Here is a 17,396-nt window from a genome sequence, read left to right on the forward strand (position 1 = left end):
TTGATAATACAAATTTAATCAAAGTTTATTGCCTATGACCAATAAAGCTCTTCAAAATCAGTCAATTTGATTTTAACCCATGCCAGATAATTGTGTTAAAAACTAGCTAAAAAACATATGGATGAGGAACTTTTTAAAAAAAAATCTAAAATGAAGGGTATGCTACTAGAACATTCAGTATTATTACATATTAAATGTTTAGGTCTTAAAACTGTGGTTCACGATTGCTATTAGCCTGCAGTATTTTGATAAGTATATGAATAACTCTTATAGGTATACAGTCAGTATTAATTAATACAAATTTTTAAATAGAAGATTGTTCTACTTGTATACATTTATAACATTATACATCTACATTTGTCTACATTTACAACAAAGTAAAATTTAGTCCTCTTAGTGAAAACCACATTCTTGGAAATGAGCTTATTTACACAATTACATCTGTAACTTGAAAAACTAGAAATATTTTCTATAAATGTTTTAAAAAGAAAACCTTTCCCCTCTAACAATGACTAACTTTGGTTATATAAACAAATTATACAACTTATAAAGCTATCTTGACCACAGAGTTTCCTTAATAATCTGCATATTGTTACACAGTTGATCACCTCCTTACAAGGAGGCTTACTGGAACAATGGATTTACTCAATGTTAACCAAAGGCCTATGTGGGTTAATTTACCTCCCATAGTGCCACTCTTCATACCAAAGTGTACCACACTTAACCACTGAGTCCAGTCCATATATGTTAATAGTCCTTGAAATCATCTAACATTGAGAACAGCAATTAATTTTCAGGACAAAAAAAGATAAAATTGTAGTCTTGACAATTCTTCTTTTAGAGGAGAAAACAAATTACCCAGAACCATAGGCAACTTAGCGGGAAGCTTTCATTTATTCTGTATTTATATGCAGGGAATAATGGGTAACAACCTTTGAAACACTTCTGCCCTTCTGTGTGAGGGCAGATCTCTCCTTAGTTTCCTCTACTTTCAAGTTGAGAAGAACTACAGTTAGCAGAGTCTTGTGGCCAGTAAATACCTTGCCAGAGGTTCTAATATATGTGTTTCCTCAGTACGCATGTGTTAGAAATGTCTTTTCTCCTATTGCAACAGATCCTACTATCCATGTAGAAAACTTCCTCACAAGCCATTAGGATCTCCAGTCTAAGAAGACCAAACAACAGGGATAGCCAATGTTGCAATTGGGTTTATGGCCAGGTCCATGCTTTTGATTATTTAGTTTTATGAGGTTCACATTGTCATGGAGAATTCTTGGTTCCCAACCAAATGACATTTTCTAATAAAAAGTAAATTACTTTTATAAATGTTATTGCTTCCAGGGAAGTAAGGGCTTAAAAGAAAAGCCCAACAATTCTCCCATTCCATAGTTCTTATTCAATAGTCCATTTCCCCCATTCTATAGTCCATTTTTCCTACTCCACAGCCCATTTTCATTTCATATATAAATGAAAATTATTGACTCTTTGTTTTTCTTCCTCATGGTGTCTATTCACACACTTCATGTTATGGTTCTTAATGAGAATGAAAATTTATGTAATTTATTAAATTTGATACCCCAACTATAAGAAATGAAATATTGAGTGAATGCACAGAATTCACACCAATTAAATACCTGAATCATTTTTAAAAGTTAAAATTACAATAAAATTTTAAATGATGTGCAATAAATACCTAGGTTTGATTTGAAACAATCCATATAGAGTAATCCTTCTATTAACTGGGAAGTTGTATTCCTATGATAAAGTTCATTATGAATGTGGTATTTGGGAAAAGTTCTGCCTCTGGAGTAAGAGGACCTAGATAGTAATGCTACTTCTGATACTTACTAGCTATGTGACCGTAAGGAAGTAACTTTATCTTCCTCGACTTCTGCTTTTTCATCTTTAATAAGAGGGAATTGGGCTAGATGGCCTCTGGACACCCTTCCAGCTCAAAATCTATGATCCTTTAATCAGAAATTTAATTACTTAGTAGCAGGAATAATATGGGAGGCATATTATTTCAGGAGGTAGATTTCTCACATATTTCATCTCAACAAGGCATGTCTCTTCTTTGGAAAAAAGCAGGATATAGCTTTGGACCTCTTGGATTTTAAGAGGGAAGTAAATTATTCCTTACTCTCTCTGAATGGGGCCTGACCCAGTAACAGAGATGATATAAGGCCTTTGCCCTAGTGGTATTTTCCCCCCACTCCCTGCTGACCAAACAAGATGACCTTCCCTCCTCTTTCCTTCTCTCCCTTTGCTCCCAAGTGTAACCTTCCCCTTAGATATGCCCTGACTGTGGTCACAACTTATAAAATCCTATATGACAGAGTCACTCTCTCTGCCTCCTCAGTTTTTGCCACTATGGATCCAGCGCTGAGGAGATTGGACCACCAAGTAACCTTTACCCACAGGACAATGTTTTTCCAAATGATCCTTGTTCCCCACTGGAAACCCAGACACAATGTTTTTCCAAATGATCCTTGTTCCCCACTGGAAACCCAGACAAACTCAACAAAAAGGAGAGAAGGTATTTCTTCATTTCAGAAAACAATTCTTTTCTTAAAAACAACAACAACAACAACAACAACAACAAAAAACAACCAGAAAAACAAAAACAACTCACTAGTGGATTTAATTAGTAACCTCACAATACAATTAAATGAGAATGGCTTTTTTGTTTTTATTTTTACAAAATAATCACTTATGTAGAATTTCTCAAGAACACATCTGTTGTAAAGTGAGGTATAATTGTTGACAGTATTTGACACTTCTCGTCTTTGGGGGAAGTATCACATTACCAACTACTGCAACATGTAGACCTCACTTTATAATAAGTTCAAATTTTGCAGAGTTGCTTTAATATGGAAAATAATTCCATTTGAGATGTGTTTGGGGTTAAATCTTTTTAATGATTAGTGTCATAAAAATACGTTCTTCCTTGTAAACAAGCAAACAAAACATATTGTATCTAAAGATAATCTGCTCCCTGAAATATATAAATAGTACAAAGTTCTAAGCACATAGAATAAGATACTGTATTTTTCATACCTTTGCAGCTACTGATGAATTAGGCTTCTCTAGCAGGTCCCACAGTTTCTTCCTTTTTTCAGGACAGCAGGTATTATCAAACTCTTCTCCCTCTCTCTCTCTCATAGTCTCTGCCTCTCGTCTCAACTCTTCGTTCATTTGTTCTTTCTTCTGATGGTATCTTGCTTGGCAACAAGACTCTAAGTATATTTCATCAATCCCCCAGTAATCAAGCTCTTGGCCAAAAGAGAGGGCACACATTTCTTCCATCATGTGGAGTTTCCCTGTCCTGTAGAAATTTAAAATGGATGTAAAAGCTCCTGGATGCCGATCAAAGAAATATTCGTTCTCATTCAAATTGTAGTCATCGCACACTTCCAGAAGGGTTTCATGAGTATTACAGTCTCGGAGCTTCCCTAATCGCGTTCTTGGAAGTCTATCCAAGGTCCTCCACAGCACTTCATGGTTTAGGCCACCTACATTTATTTTAACTCTCCGGGAACAATTTTTACTTCTGATGATCTCCACAGGTTCTGGTGGAAGGGAAAGAGTAGACCTTGAAGTCTTTCGGTTTAGGCTCGGTGGAGCCTTCTCTGCCATTTTGAACTCGATGAGCCTGAAGAGCCAATATCCTTCAAAGAATGAGTAGTAGGATTATCAATTGAAGTAATAATCCATCTCAAGGTGTATTTCTATTGGCATAACTGTAAGAAAACAATAACAAACATTTGTTGTCTATGTCTCAAGCAATAATAATCACAATATTTTTATAGAATGCTCTAAGCTTAAGTACCTTCCTCACAATAACCCTATAAGGATAGGTAGAGCAAGTATTTTTATCCCTATTTTGCAAATGAGAAAATTGAGGGTCATAGAGATTAAACATCTTGGCCAAGGTTATAGAAGGCAGTAAATTGCAGGGCTGGAATTCAATTCCAGTATGGTTACCATTGTGCCATACTTTCCTTTATGCAGGTAGTAAATATCAGCTATGGGTTGTGAACACATACCCCCAACTCCAAGTCAAATATGCTTTCTATTATCCCTTATTTTTATACAATGTTAAAGAGGATACAATGCAGAACTACTATATGGACCATGGTAAGCAAATACGCATTTTATGACCTGTATACAGTATGGGATGATGCCAAACACAGTGACCAACAGGCCATACTCACTTCTATACTCACTTTACATTTATGCTAAATAATATTATTTTCTCCTTCAGTGCTCTTATTATATAATCCACCTAATGAAACAATCTAGTGGATCTATTTCAATAAATCAGACAATTTATGGAATACCTATTATGTGTGAGGTAGTACAAAGGATGTGGAGAAGAATAAGACATGGTCCTTGTCCCCTTGGAGCTTACAGTCTACCAAGCAAGACAATACATGATCAAAAATTACTATAATGCAAAATATACTTCCAAAATGCAATAATAGAGACACCAAGTGCCAGAGAAAGGAGAGACAACTTATATCTAGTTACTTTTAAAGATCAAGTCTCCTCCAAAGAAGGCTTTGTTTACATACTTCAATTTAATTCAATTCACTAAACATATATTAAACATCTAATTGGTTCAAGGTATTATCATATATTCTGGGAATAAAAAGGCAAAAAAAATCTCTACTCAAAAAGCTTGCTATTCAACTAGGGGATGCAGCATGAATACAAGTAATGATGATATGAGGTAGAGAATGATGTGGGGTGGCAAAAAAGCTCAAAACACTTTAAGAAGGTCTGAGAATGGGAGATCTTGATTACTAGGGGGAATCATTAAAAGCTTCAAGGAAGAAGTGGCACCTGAGCTGAATCCAGAAGGAAAATCAGAATTCCAAAAGGAAAAGAAAGGGATAGATTGAATACTGGTCAATGCACAAGGATATGGAGATGGCAGTAGATGATACACAGAAGAAAGTAATGTGCAGCAAAGTTGGAAATACAGTTTGCAGACAGGTAACAGAGGATTTTAAAATGCCATTCTTAAGTGGCTGATATTTTATCCTAGAAAAAAGCCATAAATATTTGTGGGGGGTGGGGGACAGAAAGGAAGTGAACCTGTTAGAACTATACCTTAAGATGATTATTTAGGCAGTTCTGTGAACTGCTGAAATGGATTAGGGAAGGAAGAGACTTGGATCAGGTGAAAGGAGACAAGAATGATAATTGATTGAGTAAAGACTATTGTGAGAGATGTTATGGAGAGAGAATTGATGTGACTTGGCAGGATTGGGTGTGCAAGAGTGAGGGAAAGTGAAGAGTCAAGGATGATGTGAAGATGATCAACCTGCATGACTATGAAGATGGTAATACCTCCCAAAGAGGATGATGGAACCCTCAATATAAATAGAGAAACCTTTTAAAAATATATAGAGTTAGAAGGACTACTCTTCCAATCAGAGAGAATATCCTAAATAATAACATAGCAGTGAGAAACGTATTACAGATAGCAAATAGTTAAATTTGGTTAGAATGAAGGGTACATGAAAGTGTGCAAGCGATAAGACAAAAATATTGTTTGGGGCTAAATCTTTTAGAATCTTGAATACCAAATGAATGTGTTTAGGCTTTACACAGTGATTAATGAGAAGCCAATGAACGTCTCTGAGCAAGGTGATGATGTGACAGTATGATTGATTCTACATACGGCTTAAAAGTTTTGTCTTCCAGAAATCTTTTTCTCCAAGCACTCATCCTTTATGATTTTTTTTTATGGATATGTGTTACTATGAACTGCAGCATCTTCTTAGTTTGGTCTTTCCCTACAATCTCTTAGCAGTGAGCCCTGATGTTTCAATCATTTACCCCCCAGTGCATCTTCTTTTCATTAAAACTCTATGCCTTCTCAAAGCTTGCAGCATAAGCCACACTATAAAGAGAAGCTTCAATTTTTAGATGAAGAAGGCTCTTATAATTAGAGCCTTCCTTTGAGGTATATACCAATTCCAGCAGGAGTCAGGCTTCCCTGCCCCTGTAGTGCAGCATCCCTTCTACTGGATAGATTTTTTTTTACCAATCTTGAGGCCATATATTCTCAAATAGAAAATAATTCAAGTTTAAGAGATTTAGACTTGGAAAATTCAATGGATTTGATAGACTCAACAAATATTTTTGAATATGAATTTTATTGTGTTTAATATGTATGACTTCAAATTTAGGCACACTTAGCTTTTAACATACTTGAAAAAATACAATCCAGGTATATAAAAGCAATAAAAATAAGATGATCACTCATTTTACAGAAAGATACTTTATTTTACAAAATGATTCAGTATAGTTGTTTTATAGCAGTTTCTACTAGGGCAAATGATTAAATTGCTAAAAAATTTTAAAATAATTCAGTTGTTGAAAAATGTATTTACATAAAGCTTTACAGGAACGCAGATACTCTATGTTGTGTAGGACATCCATTTGGAATAAATCAACAAAAGGGCTTGCTGATAGTCACCATTTCCAATGTCCGTTTCCACCTTCCACCCCCATCTCATCAACTTTGAAGTAGTGGAATAACACTAAGAAATGTATGTTAAAGTGTATTGAATATGTAGCATGTTGAATTCCTTGTTATATATTTTTTCTCTCTCAGCTTTATCTCTCTAATTGGAGTTTAGGGCAAGGGTTATGTCACTGTGTCTTAAAGCTTTCTGCCTTCCTCACAGCGTCAGGCAGAGTGTCTTGTAAATATTAGGCACTCACTAGATATGTTTTGATAATGCTGATGAATCTATCTATGTGTGTTGTTATGAACTCAAAGTTACCAGTGATACAAAGTATACATTTACAGAACAGAAACATTTGGAGAACAGCACTACCAGCAAATCATATTACAATCTTATGCTTCTGTGGCCCATCCACTTTATATGGATAGATATGCTATAGTTGCATCAGATCATTCTGTGATCCATGTGGGCATTTATAACAGCAATAGTGAATGGTCAGCAGGGCTGTCAGCCATTTCACTGATTCCAAGTAAGCATGGACCATATTCATTGTTTTTGAGTACCACCTTTTCCACTTAGCTCTTCTTATAAGTACAAGACCATGACTTATGTTGCTCAGATTGACTCCAGCGTAATATAGGAAATTCTCAGGAAGGACTGAGAGCAAAAATTAAAGCAGTGAAAATGGTTTATATGCAAACTATGGCTGATTATAACTTATTTTACTAAAAGCCATGTTATTAAAGGCAGATGTGATAATATTTCCATCATCAGGGCATAAACTATTTCGAACAGTTAAGATGTCATAGATTAAACTGATTTTCATTTCTGATATTTAGCAAAGATTGAAATCAACTTAAAATTATGGGTCATTCAAAAGGTGATGGCGAGCACATACTGGATGTAAATTGGCTAGAGCATATTACTAATGAAGAACTATTGACAAGAAGTGTAAAAATATTTATCAAAGAGATGGGTGACTGGAAAGGGAAGTGAGTTGGTCAGTCACCAAGAATTATTAAGTACCTACTATGTGCCAGGCACTGTGCCTATGTGTAGAGAATGAGGGAAAACTGATGGGTAATCCAAGTCCAAGAACTAGCTACCAAAAGCACAGTACCTGACACATAGTAGGCATTTAGTGAATGTTTGTTGAATTGATTTGAGGACAACAAGACATGCATAGTTTGTGATCTGTTTCATTTGAAGGAGGTCACCAATTCATTGAAATTTTGACCTATTCCTTTCCATAGCGTATGCCGTTAGTGCTAGACCATTAAAAGCAGCAATAGACGCTCCAAAACATTTCTACCCAAGATCTGGAGATTCTAATGGAACTGAAACAATCACCATTTAGTGGAATTAAGGGAAAAATAACAATAAGATTCTGAGTAGCATGTAAAGCTACTTATTTACATCAGACATGGGGACCTTCTAGTTAGGGATATGTGTGTGTGGGGGCATATCAGGTCTAGGCCTGTTTATGTACCTGGCCCTGAAGATGATATTGCTCTGGTCACTACATTTGCAATCTAGAATAATTTTCTCTGGTAGCTTATTATCTCCTTCAGAAAAGAGTTTCTAAAAGATTAAAACTGTTGACCAACTAAAAAAGGTGTTTAGTTAGCTAACCAGTATTCAAAAGAAAGAATAAACTGCTTTATGTAAGGAAAATTAGATTGCAATCTTTGACCTAAACCTCCAAACTTATTAAGTTTTGAGTGCCTCTCTTCTGTCTCTACCTCTCAACCTTTTCCCTCTTTCTTTGTGCCTCATCCCCTTTTATCATTGTCTCCACTTCCTCTTTCCTTACCCTGTAGCCTCCTCTCATCCAATATATATATATATTAATAATTATAAGATGCAATATGTATAAAAAACCCAAAAATGACAGCTATGGGACTTTTTAAATGAAGCTTATGTTCCTTAGTCCTAATTTTCAAAGCAGGTCAGTTAAACATTCCACATTTCTGTCTTCAAGAAAAGAAAACACCTAAAGTGAGGTTTTTGTTTTGTTTTGTTATGTACGAGACAGTCTGGTGTGTGAGAAACAGTCTGAACGTCAGGAGATAGGTGTCTTGTTTCAGATCTGCTATTAGCTAATCTAAATCTCAGTTTCCTTACCTGTGAAATAAGAAAGCTGGATTAGAAAACAATACAATTTCACATTCATATAGAGCATTCTCATTTTTACAATGCCCTTTCCTCACTGCAACCCTTTGGGATAGTATATTCTCCCCCATTTTACCAATTAGGAAATTGATCATTAAGATTATGTAATTTAACCAAGATTACATAGATCATTAATTACAAACCTAGAACTCAAATCTATTTTTTTTCTTACTTCAAGTCCAGATGATCTCTATGATCCTTTTTGTTTAAAGATATATGGTTCTGCATGGCTCTTTATTTAAGTAGCACTACTGGCTGTCAACAGAAAAAAAATATCTCTTGTTTAACATGAAAGCTAGTTTAGAAGCCACCTTATATTTAATGAATGCTTTCTGGAATGTCATAACTGAATTTCTTACTAAAACTTCTTTTCATCAGTTTCCTCATTTGTAAAATGAGAAAGTTGGACAAGATGGTTTTATATTTCTTCTAGCTCTGAAATTGTATAGTTTGATGTACCTTTAATATCTTTCACTCCCTGAGCCAGAGTATCTTCAGAGCATAATGAAATGTACATTCATTTTGTTTAGCTTTTTTTCTGTTGTTGTTGAATCCTTATACTGTTTTGCTCAAGCTTTTCATTTTTCAATGTAGCCTTTGTTCTTTTAAACTTCATTTCTAATAAATAATCTCCCAGTGTTATTCCCTCCAGTACATTGCCATAGTGGGGAGTTTGTAAAACTTATTATTTTAATTTTAATAACCAAGTGTCTACAGTATTATTTTCCTCATATATTTTAAAATAAATGAAATTAAGTTTGTTATGATAATTTTCATTCATAACAAATAAGCCATCAGATCCTACTAGACTATGAGTATAATTAAAAAAACCCTCAGTCATTTTGTGTTTCCACTGTGTCAATTACATCTATCTCAGTCATATACATGTATATATGCATATACATACACACACATACACACCTACATTACATATATACATCTTTTGGGTCAATTATGGTGTGAAAATATTTTTTCAAGCATAAAGAAAGGAAGGTCACTGGTTATTTTCTTTTTGCATTGGTTGATTCCTTTTTCAAGAATACACAGACACATACGTATTATTTATATATATATAATATATGTGTATATATGTATATATATGTAATCAATTGAAAATCAAGTTTGCAGTAAATCAGTCAACCAATGCCAATGTAGTAAATAGTCCCTCTTTAGTCCATTAGAGGGGGAAAATGGATCTTTAAACAATAAATAACAACAAATACTTAAGTCTTGCTCAGCTGCACCTTAGCATCCCAAGTACTGCAAAATTATGCTGCCACCAGTTCAAGGCCAATCCTGACAAAACAGAACTTTCTTATTATGGTATCACAATTATAGGTTCAGGGAAAAGTTTGAAAAAATGGAGTTTCAAAAATATTAACATTGTCATAGAATTTACACTCCCTTTGTTTTGCAAGGAGTGGCAAGTCAGGCTATCGGAAGAAAAAGTAAACCCTTTAAAGCTGTGTAATGTTTTCATTTTCTCAATCATATTACTAACATAGTAACTACAACCACCTTTGAGAGTTCTGAATCTATCTTTAAGTTATCTTTCAAATGATCTTTAAAAACATGTCCAGAGTATTCTTTTTTATTTCATATACATTACAACTCCCCCTGCCCCCCAAACAACAACAACAAAAATACAGCAGATATCTCTGTTTTCAAAAGGCCCAAAGTCTAACTTTGGCACATGTTTAGAGAGAAAGGGACTAGATTTAGAAGTTACTAATGTAATGAATGCCTTTTTTTTTTTTTGCTTCAGTGCAGCATGTGAAATTATCACTGTCAACTTTCACAATATAAACAAAATACAATCAAAATATTTAATTAGGGATAGAATTATTAACTTTAAAAATTATTTCATATTAGCTTTTCAGAAAATGTATTCTTAGAGAATAACCTTGTAAATCACCAGCTACTCAGAAGAAACTCATATTTTTTATGAGCTTGTCAAGATTTTTAAGGCATTTAATACTGTATTTACTTATTTGTTTTTTAAGTATGACCAGCTCTGTTAGTGACTATAATGCAGGCTTTGTCCTTGGGGAGATATAAAGTGAAATAATACTCATTTCTTTTTTAGATTTCGCCATGAAAAACTAATATGAAAATGTTTAGCTCAACCATTTACTCCTTAGTCAGAACTCTAGAACTTTTATCCTTCAGACAACCCAGGCTTTTTTTAGATCCACTAGGACAAAAATCCTAAAAGATCTGCTACCAGTGGCCAAAGGTAGCATCGAGTTGCAACAAGAAAGGAAAAATACAAGTAATAAATACAATATGTAATATAAGCATCTTCCAGTCTCATAGCTGGCTCCTTGCAATAGCCAAACATAAATAGCTAACACTGTCTATTTTTATTTAGATGCATAAATACATAGCTTTGTTCTCTCTCACCAGGTTAGAAAAGATTTTAAACATTTAATTACAGGCACACTTTAAAGATACACTAAATTTATGTGTTTACTATAATTAAAGGTTAACTACAAATACAAGAAGATTTTTGCCCCTTAGCAATGAGCAGGTGATTAAACTGTCTTTCTTCATCAACAGAATAAGGTCTTTTGTAAGATATAATTCACAAAAGAATCCTTTTTCTATTCTGAAAAATAATACTGTTACAAAGTTTCTCAGATCTCTAGGTCTTTGTGATATCGTTTCCTTTCTTCAACTGCATAGAATGGCCCAGGTTCAAAACTGTGAACGTGAAAGTGCCCTTTACTTGGTGTCCCTAGAGTGTTCTTTTGAATGCCTGACTTTTAAAAGTTAAAGGACAGCCAGAGTAGGGGGAGAATGAGAGAGAGAGAGAGAGAGAGAGAGAGAGAGAGAGAGAGAGAGAGAGAGAGAGAGAGAGAGAGAGAGGAGGGAGGGAGGGAGGGAGGGAGGGAGGGAGGGAGGGAGAGAAGAAGGAAAGAAGTTATTCTAAAGGAGAAATTACTAAGCTTCTGAAAGGAGCTGAGAGTATGAGAACTAGAAATTTCAACTTATTACCTGGGTGTTTTGTCAACATGATCCTAAACACCTGACTTTTGGATAGATTTAACACCAAATTTCAGACTTCACCTGAATGATACAGAAAGATGTAGTTTCAATGACAATATCTGATAATAATGTTTATAAAAGAGGAAAAAAATAATTTTATGAAATATAAACATTTTATTATTTTCCTTTCTCATGTAGGTCTGATTGAAATCTGTCCATGTTACATAAACATGGTACCAATCTAGCTCCCATATCCTCCACAATTTGATTGTAGAATCATTAAATTTTAGTTCTGTAAGAGCCTCCAAAGAAGAGTCCACTAACCTTTCTAGGTGAGGAAACTGCTCTTTAGTGGTAGAAAAAGGAGAACTTAGGCTCCCCGGCTGCTGGTCCAGTATTCTTTTCATTATTCCATACTGCCTTACTATGATTTGTTTTTCTTTGGATGCTCAACGTTTCTCTAAAGGCTTTATTTCAATACCCAGTTCCTTGTCAAAACGTTGGGACAAACAATAGCTGTAGCTCAAGTAGTATGTCTCTCACATATTGTTATTTTTTTTCTTTTTAAAAGAGTGAGATGGTTTCAGTCACTGAGCTGAGAACACCCTTGGAAGGATACACCTTTAATGGTAGTTTGTTGATCTTATCTCCCACTATTAGCTTCTTTGCTTCTCTAGCACTGTTTTTGAAAGCAAACACTCAGATCTCTTCCAAAATAAGTATCAATGGCTTCTCCCTCCCCCAATGATTTTCTTGTCATTAACCCAATGCAGCCATATTTGGAGGGAGAGGTTATTGTTAGAATATGCAGTGTGTCATATTGATCAGATAATCGTTCTTTCCTTTATGTGCTACTAATGAAATTTTTGTGGGCAGCTAGGTGGTACAGTAGATAGAGCTCTAGGTCTGGAATCAGGAAGATCTGAGTTCAAATCTGACCTCACACACTTTCTGGCTATGTGGCCCTCTTTGCCTCTGTTTCCTCATCTGTAAAATAAGCTAGAAGACAAAATGGCAAACCACTCCAGTATCTTTGCCAAGAAAAATCTAAATGGGATCACAAAGAGTAGGACATGACTGAACAACAACATTGAGATTTCTAAATGTTTCTTGAATTGAAATAAATTAGATTTATCCACATCTTCCTTTGGATTGATGCAGAAAAACAAATAGTTTAAAAATGTACATTTTCTCAAACTTACTGATTCAAAACTGAATTTTTAGTTTTTCAATGAACATTTTCTCCTGTAAAAAATATCCACACCAGAGTCTTTCACATTATGCTTGCATTCTCCCCATGCCTTTTCCCCTCTCTCTCCCTTCTCCTCCTTCCCTCCATCCCTTTTTTCCTTCCTTCCTTCCTTCCTTCCTTCCTTCCTTCCTTCCTTCCTTCCTTCCTTCCTTCCTTCCTTCCTTCCTTCCTTCCTTCCTTCCTTCCTTCCCTTCCTTCCTTTCTCCTCTTTCATTCTTTTGTTTCTCTTGTATTAACCTATTGATCTTTTTCTTTTTATTAATAGCACTTTGTAAGGAATGCACAAGAGAATAAAAAGTAGGATTGTATATGAAACTGTGAACTTACATTTACATACAGTTCATAACTTTTTTAACATTGTGAACATTTAACATTATATAATTTAACATTATTAGCTTTTAACATTATGAGGAAATGCTGACACTCATGCTCAAAGATTCTTTACTGCTGCAGGTCCTTATCTATCACTATACTTACTATACTTTCTATGCATAATATATTATTTTAGGTGCTTGTGATGATGCACAGATAATGATATTTCTGCCAATATAGTAGATCACATTGAAACTCTTTGATTCAATCTTTGTTTCCTTTCAGTGGGGTAAACTAATATTTCTTGGCAAAGAAGAGCAATGAACTCTTCTTTTTTAAGACAAATTTTTGATACCACGGTACTAAAGTTCACTTATGTTATCTTTCAGGGGAGACTATTTTTGTCTGTATTATGGAATTATTTCCATTAAACCCCTAAAAAGAACATGGAGTCATAGTTCATCACAACAAACTTCAAGACATTGTTCAAAATTACATGATTTTCCTGAAATTTTGTTATATTAAACATTGATTGAAATATGTGCACATTGGCTTGGGTTTAGCATTTTTTTTCCTCCCAGTCCAATTTTCCCTATCTCATCTATGACATTTTCTCAGTCATTTTCTCCCATTTTGAGGTACCACAGCACCTATAGCCTGGACATTCTGACTATTTGGCATTAAATTGGATAATGTTTCCTACTTTTATGTGTTTGTCTCAGTGGCGGATAAAGATCCTCTAAGGGACCTTAGAGTGAATGAATGTCAACATTTTTTCAAAACTCATGATGTTTAAAAAAACCCAACTATGTCAGTCATAGTAAATATTTATTAAGTGCTTAGTATGTGACAGAGAGTTTTATATATAATCCTCTTTTTAAAATATTTTTATATGTTGAAATCTTTGTTTATTGATGAATAAATTCATAATAAAATAGTTTTTAAACTATTATAATATTAAAAACAACAATAACACTATGGTAGCACATAGGATACAACCTGACACAGTAGAAAGAATACTGGATTTGTTGTCACAAAGATTGGGTGTGAATTCCAATTCAGATACTTACTAGGTATGCGACCTTAGGCAAGTCACTTAAGTGCATAAAGACTCATTTTCCTCTTCTGTAAAATAAAACTAATAATATCCCCTACCTTGGAGGGTTGTTGTGAGGACAGAATGAGATAATATATGTAAAGTGCTTTGGAAACCTTAAAATATTAATTGTTAGCTATTTCTGTAAATGTCATACTAAAAAAAAGCCTTTTTCCTTTTAAATATTGGAAGCAGTCTTTTTGTTCTATCATTTCATTTACAAATTATTTTTGCATTTTTATCTGTAAGATTGAAACAAAAAAAGCCAGTAATACTGCTCTATTTTTATTTTGGAACATAACAAGAGTTTGTAAATCTGTAAAAAAAAACTATTCAGAAAATGCACAATATGTATGGATCATAAATTGAATAAAAATACAAAATGAAAGAAATGGAATTTAAGGAAACCTGGCAATCATGAAATAAAATTTTAAAATCTTGAAAAATGAACGTATTTTCCCACATCCCACATACACACACAAAATAACACAAACATTATCCCATACATTGTCAGTAACTATAATAGTACAAAGTGTCTCTTTAGAAATCCTGAAGAGAAAGAATAAAGTAGAAAAAGCAGGGAGAGTTATGCTGATGCCCATGATTAATGTTGAGCATGGGCTTTGGACCCATAAAGATGGCATTGGTTTCAGACATAATACCAAGATGTTACCTGGAAAAAAAAGGATTTTACTTCCATAATCATATATGTCAGGACCCAGAATCTTCATCTCTGAGGCTATCACAGAAATACGGCAAACTAAGAATGTGGGGAAATAGCCAGCATGTAAGCAAGTGTTCTGTAATCTGGACCATTTGGCAAAGTTTCCAATGGTTTTCCATTTGGTAATTTTTCACTAACTTTGAGATTCCCAAAGAATGTGTTAGATTTAGGGTTTCCTAGGCAAATCCATACTTTGCCTATTATTTAATTTGCAACTAGCTAATGTTTCCTGTATGGTCAGTTCTGCTATACTACTTGTTATGAAAATGCCAAATTATTCTAATGTGTTTAATATTTTAATGAGTGATTTGAACATAACTCAAAGTTTGTGAATTTCTCATTTGCTTATGTTCAATTTTATCTATAAATACCAATGAGAATGCAGAAAACTATACCACTTCACAGTAACAGACACAGTGATTGTACAATCTCAATTCCAAATTTTGCAACTATGGAGTACCATGTATCACTCAGAGCACCTAAGAAGATACTGCAGTTACTCAAATAACATTGATGAGCTTGAAAAATCATGTGTGGGGTTTTATTGTAATAACATCTGTAATTGGCCTCCAATTTCTGTTCTCTTTCTTGTCCAACCCACCCTCTTCACACAGCTGCCAAAAGAATGTTCCTAAAGAACAAGTTTAACCTTATCCCTCTTGTGCTCAAAAATGTCCAGTGACTCCAATCCAAACCCAACAAGTATGAAGAATCTGCTATGTGCAAGGGACTGTGCTAGGCAATGGGAATAAAAAGTGAAACTTTATAATAGTCTGTGTCCTCAAAGAGCTTACTACATTCTCCATTTTCTATTTTATCCTCTTGTTTCTAGGATAAAATTCAGACTTCTCCGCCCGACGATTCAAGTCCTTCGTGTCCTGGCCCCAGCCTGTCTTTCCAGCTTTATGGCCTACTTTTCTAGTCTTATTTCACATTAGTCCTTTTCACACTCTGTGCTCCAGCCAAACTGACCTACTTGCTGGTCCATGAACTCAGCATTCCATCACCTGTCTCCCTGTCCTTTCACGGGCTGCTTCTCATGTGTAGAAGGTCCTCCCTCCTCACCTCTGTTTCATACAATTCTTATCTTCTTTCAATCAATCAATCAATCAATCAATCAACAAGCATTTAGTGAGGATCAATTATGTGCCAGGTACTATGCAGGATTCAGGGGGACAGAGAGACAAAAAGAAAAAAAGAAAAGGTCCTTGCCCCTAAGGAATTTACATTCTTTCAGGGAGATGATAGGCACACAATAAGTATATAAAACACACACAACAACAACATATACAAATATAGGGTAATTTTGGGAGGAGGGCACACATAGTTGGGAAGCATCAAGAGAAGGTTATTTAAATCAGGGTTTCAACTATTTTACTTATTTATTTATTTATTTACTTACTTATCTATTTATTTATTTATCTATTTATTTATCTATCTATTTATTCATTCATTTATTTATTCATTCATTCATTCATTCATTTTAGTTAGTTAGTTAGTTAGTTAGTTTTAGGCAATTGGGGTTAAATGACTTGCCCAGGGTCTCACACAGCTAGTAAATGTGAAGTGTTTGGTCTGAGGCCGGATTTGAACTCAGGTCCTCCTGACTTCAGGGCCGGTGTTCTATCCACTGTACCACCTAGCTGCCCCAGTTTCAACTATTTTATGTCATAGACCCTTTGGTAGTCTGGTGCTATGGACCGTCAAAATAACATTTTTAAATGCATAAAATAAAACACACAGGATTATAAAAGTAACAAATTGTATTGAAATAGTTGTTTAAAATTATTATTATGTTTGCAGGTCCGAGATTAAAAATCTCTTGATTTTGAAGGTGGTGATTGAGCTGAGTTTTAAAGGAAACAAAAGATTTTAAGAGGTTGAAGTAAAAGAATACATTCCAGACATGGGGAATGACCAATGCAAAGGCACAGAGATAGATATACTGAGTGTGAGGCACAGCCAGAACGTCAGTTTGGCTAAACTGCAGAATATAGGGAATGGGATAATGTGTAATAAGTATGGGAAGGTAGGTTGATGGTTAGTTGTGAAGGTCTTTGAATGTCAAACAAAGGAGTTTATATTCAGCTCTTGCTCTATGATTCTGTGATACCTAAGGCAATAAGGAGTCATTAAAGTTTATTAAGTAGGAGAGTGACATGCTCAGACTTGTAGCTTGCTTTAGTAATCACTTTAGCAGCTGTGTGTAGGATGGATTTGTAAGGGAAAAGATTTGAGGCATGGAGTCAAATTAGAAGGATATTGCAGTAGTTTTCAAGGCAAGGGACAATGAGGGCCTGCACGAGGGTGAAGATTGTGGGGGGGGGTAGCGGGGAAGAGGGAAAAAAAGGTCAAGAGAGACATTGTAGC

The 17,396-nt window shown here is 34.7% G+C and overlaps 1 protein-coding gene across 1 annotated transcript in view; it reads right to left on the reverse strand.

Moving 5' to 3' along the window:
- The window catches only part of KCNB2 (potassium voltage-gated channel subfamily B member 2), a 478,952-nt gene that overhangs the window by 446,648 nt on the left and 14,908 nt on the right, over positions 1-17,396 (reverse strand). The window contains 1 exon segment of the mRNA XM_020971048.2: positions 3,058-3,740. Coding sequence (XP_020826707.1) covers positions 3,058-3,636 — 579 coding nt within the window. The 5' untranslated portion in view covers positions 3,637-3,740.

The sequence above is a fragment of the Phascolarctos cinereus genome, unplaced genomic scaffold (genome assembly GCF_003287225.1).
Source record: "Phascolarctos cinereus isolate Bilbo 61053 unplaced genomic scaffold, phaCin_HiC Scaffold_4;HRSCAF=312, whole genome shotgun sequence".
Lineage (NCBI taxonomy): Eukaryota > Metazoa > Chordata > Mammalia > Diprotodontia > Phascolarctidae > Phascolarctos > Phascolarctos cinereus.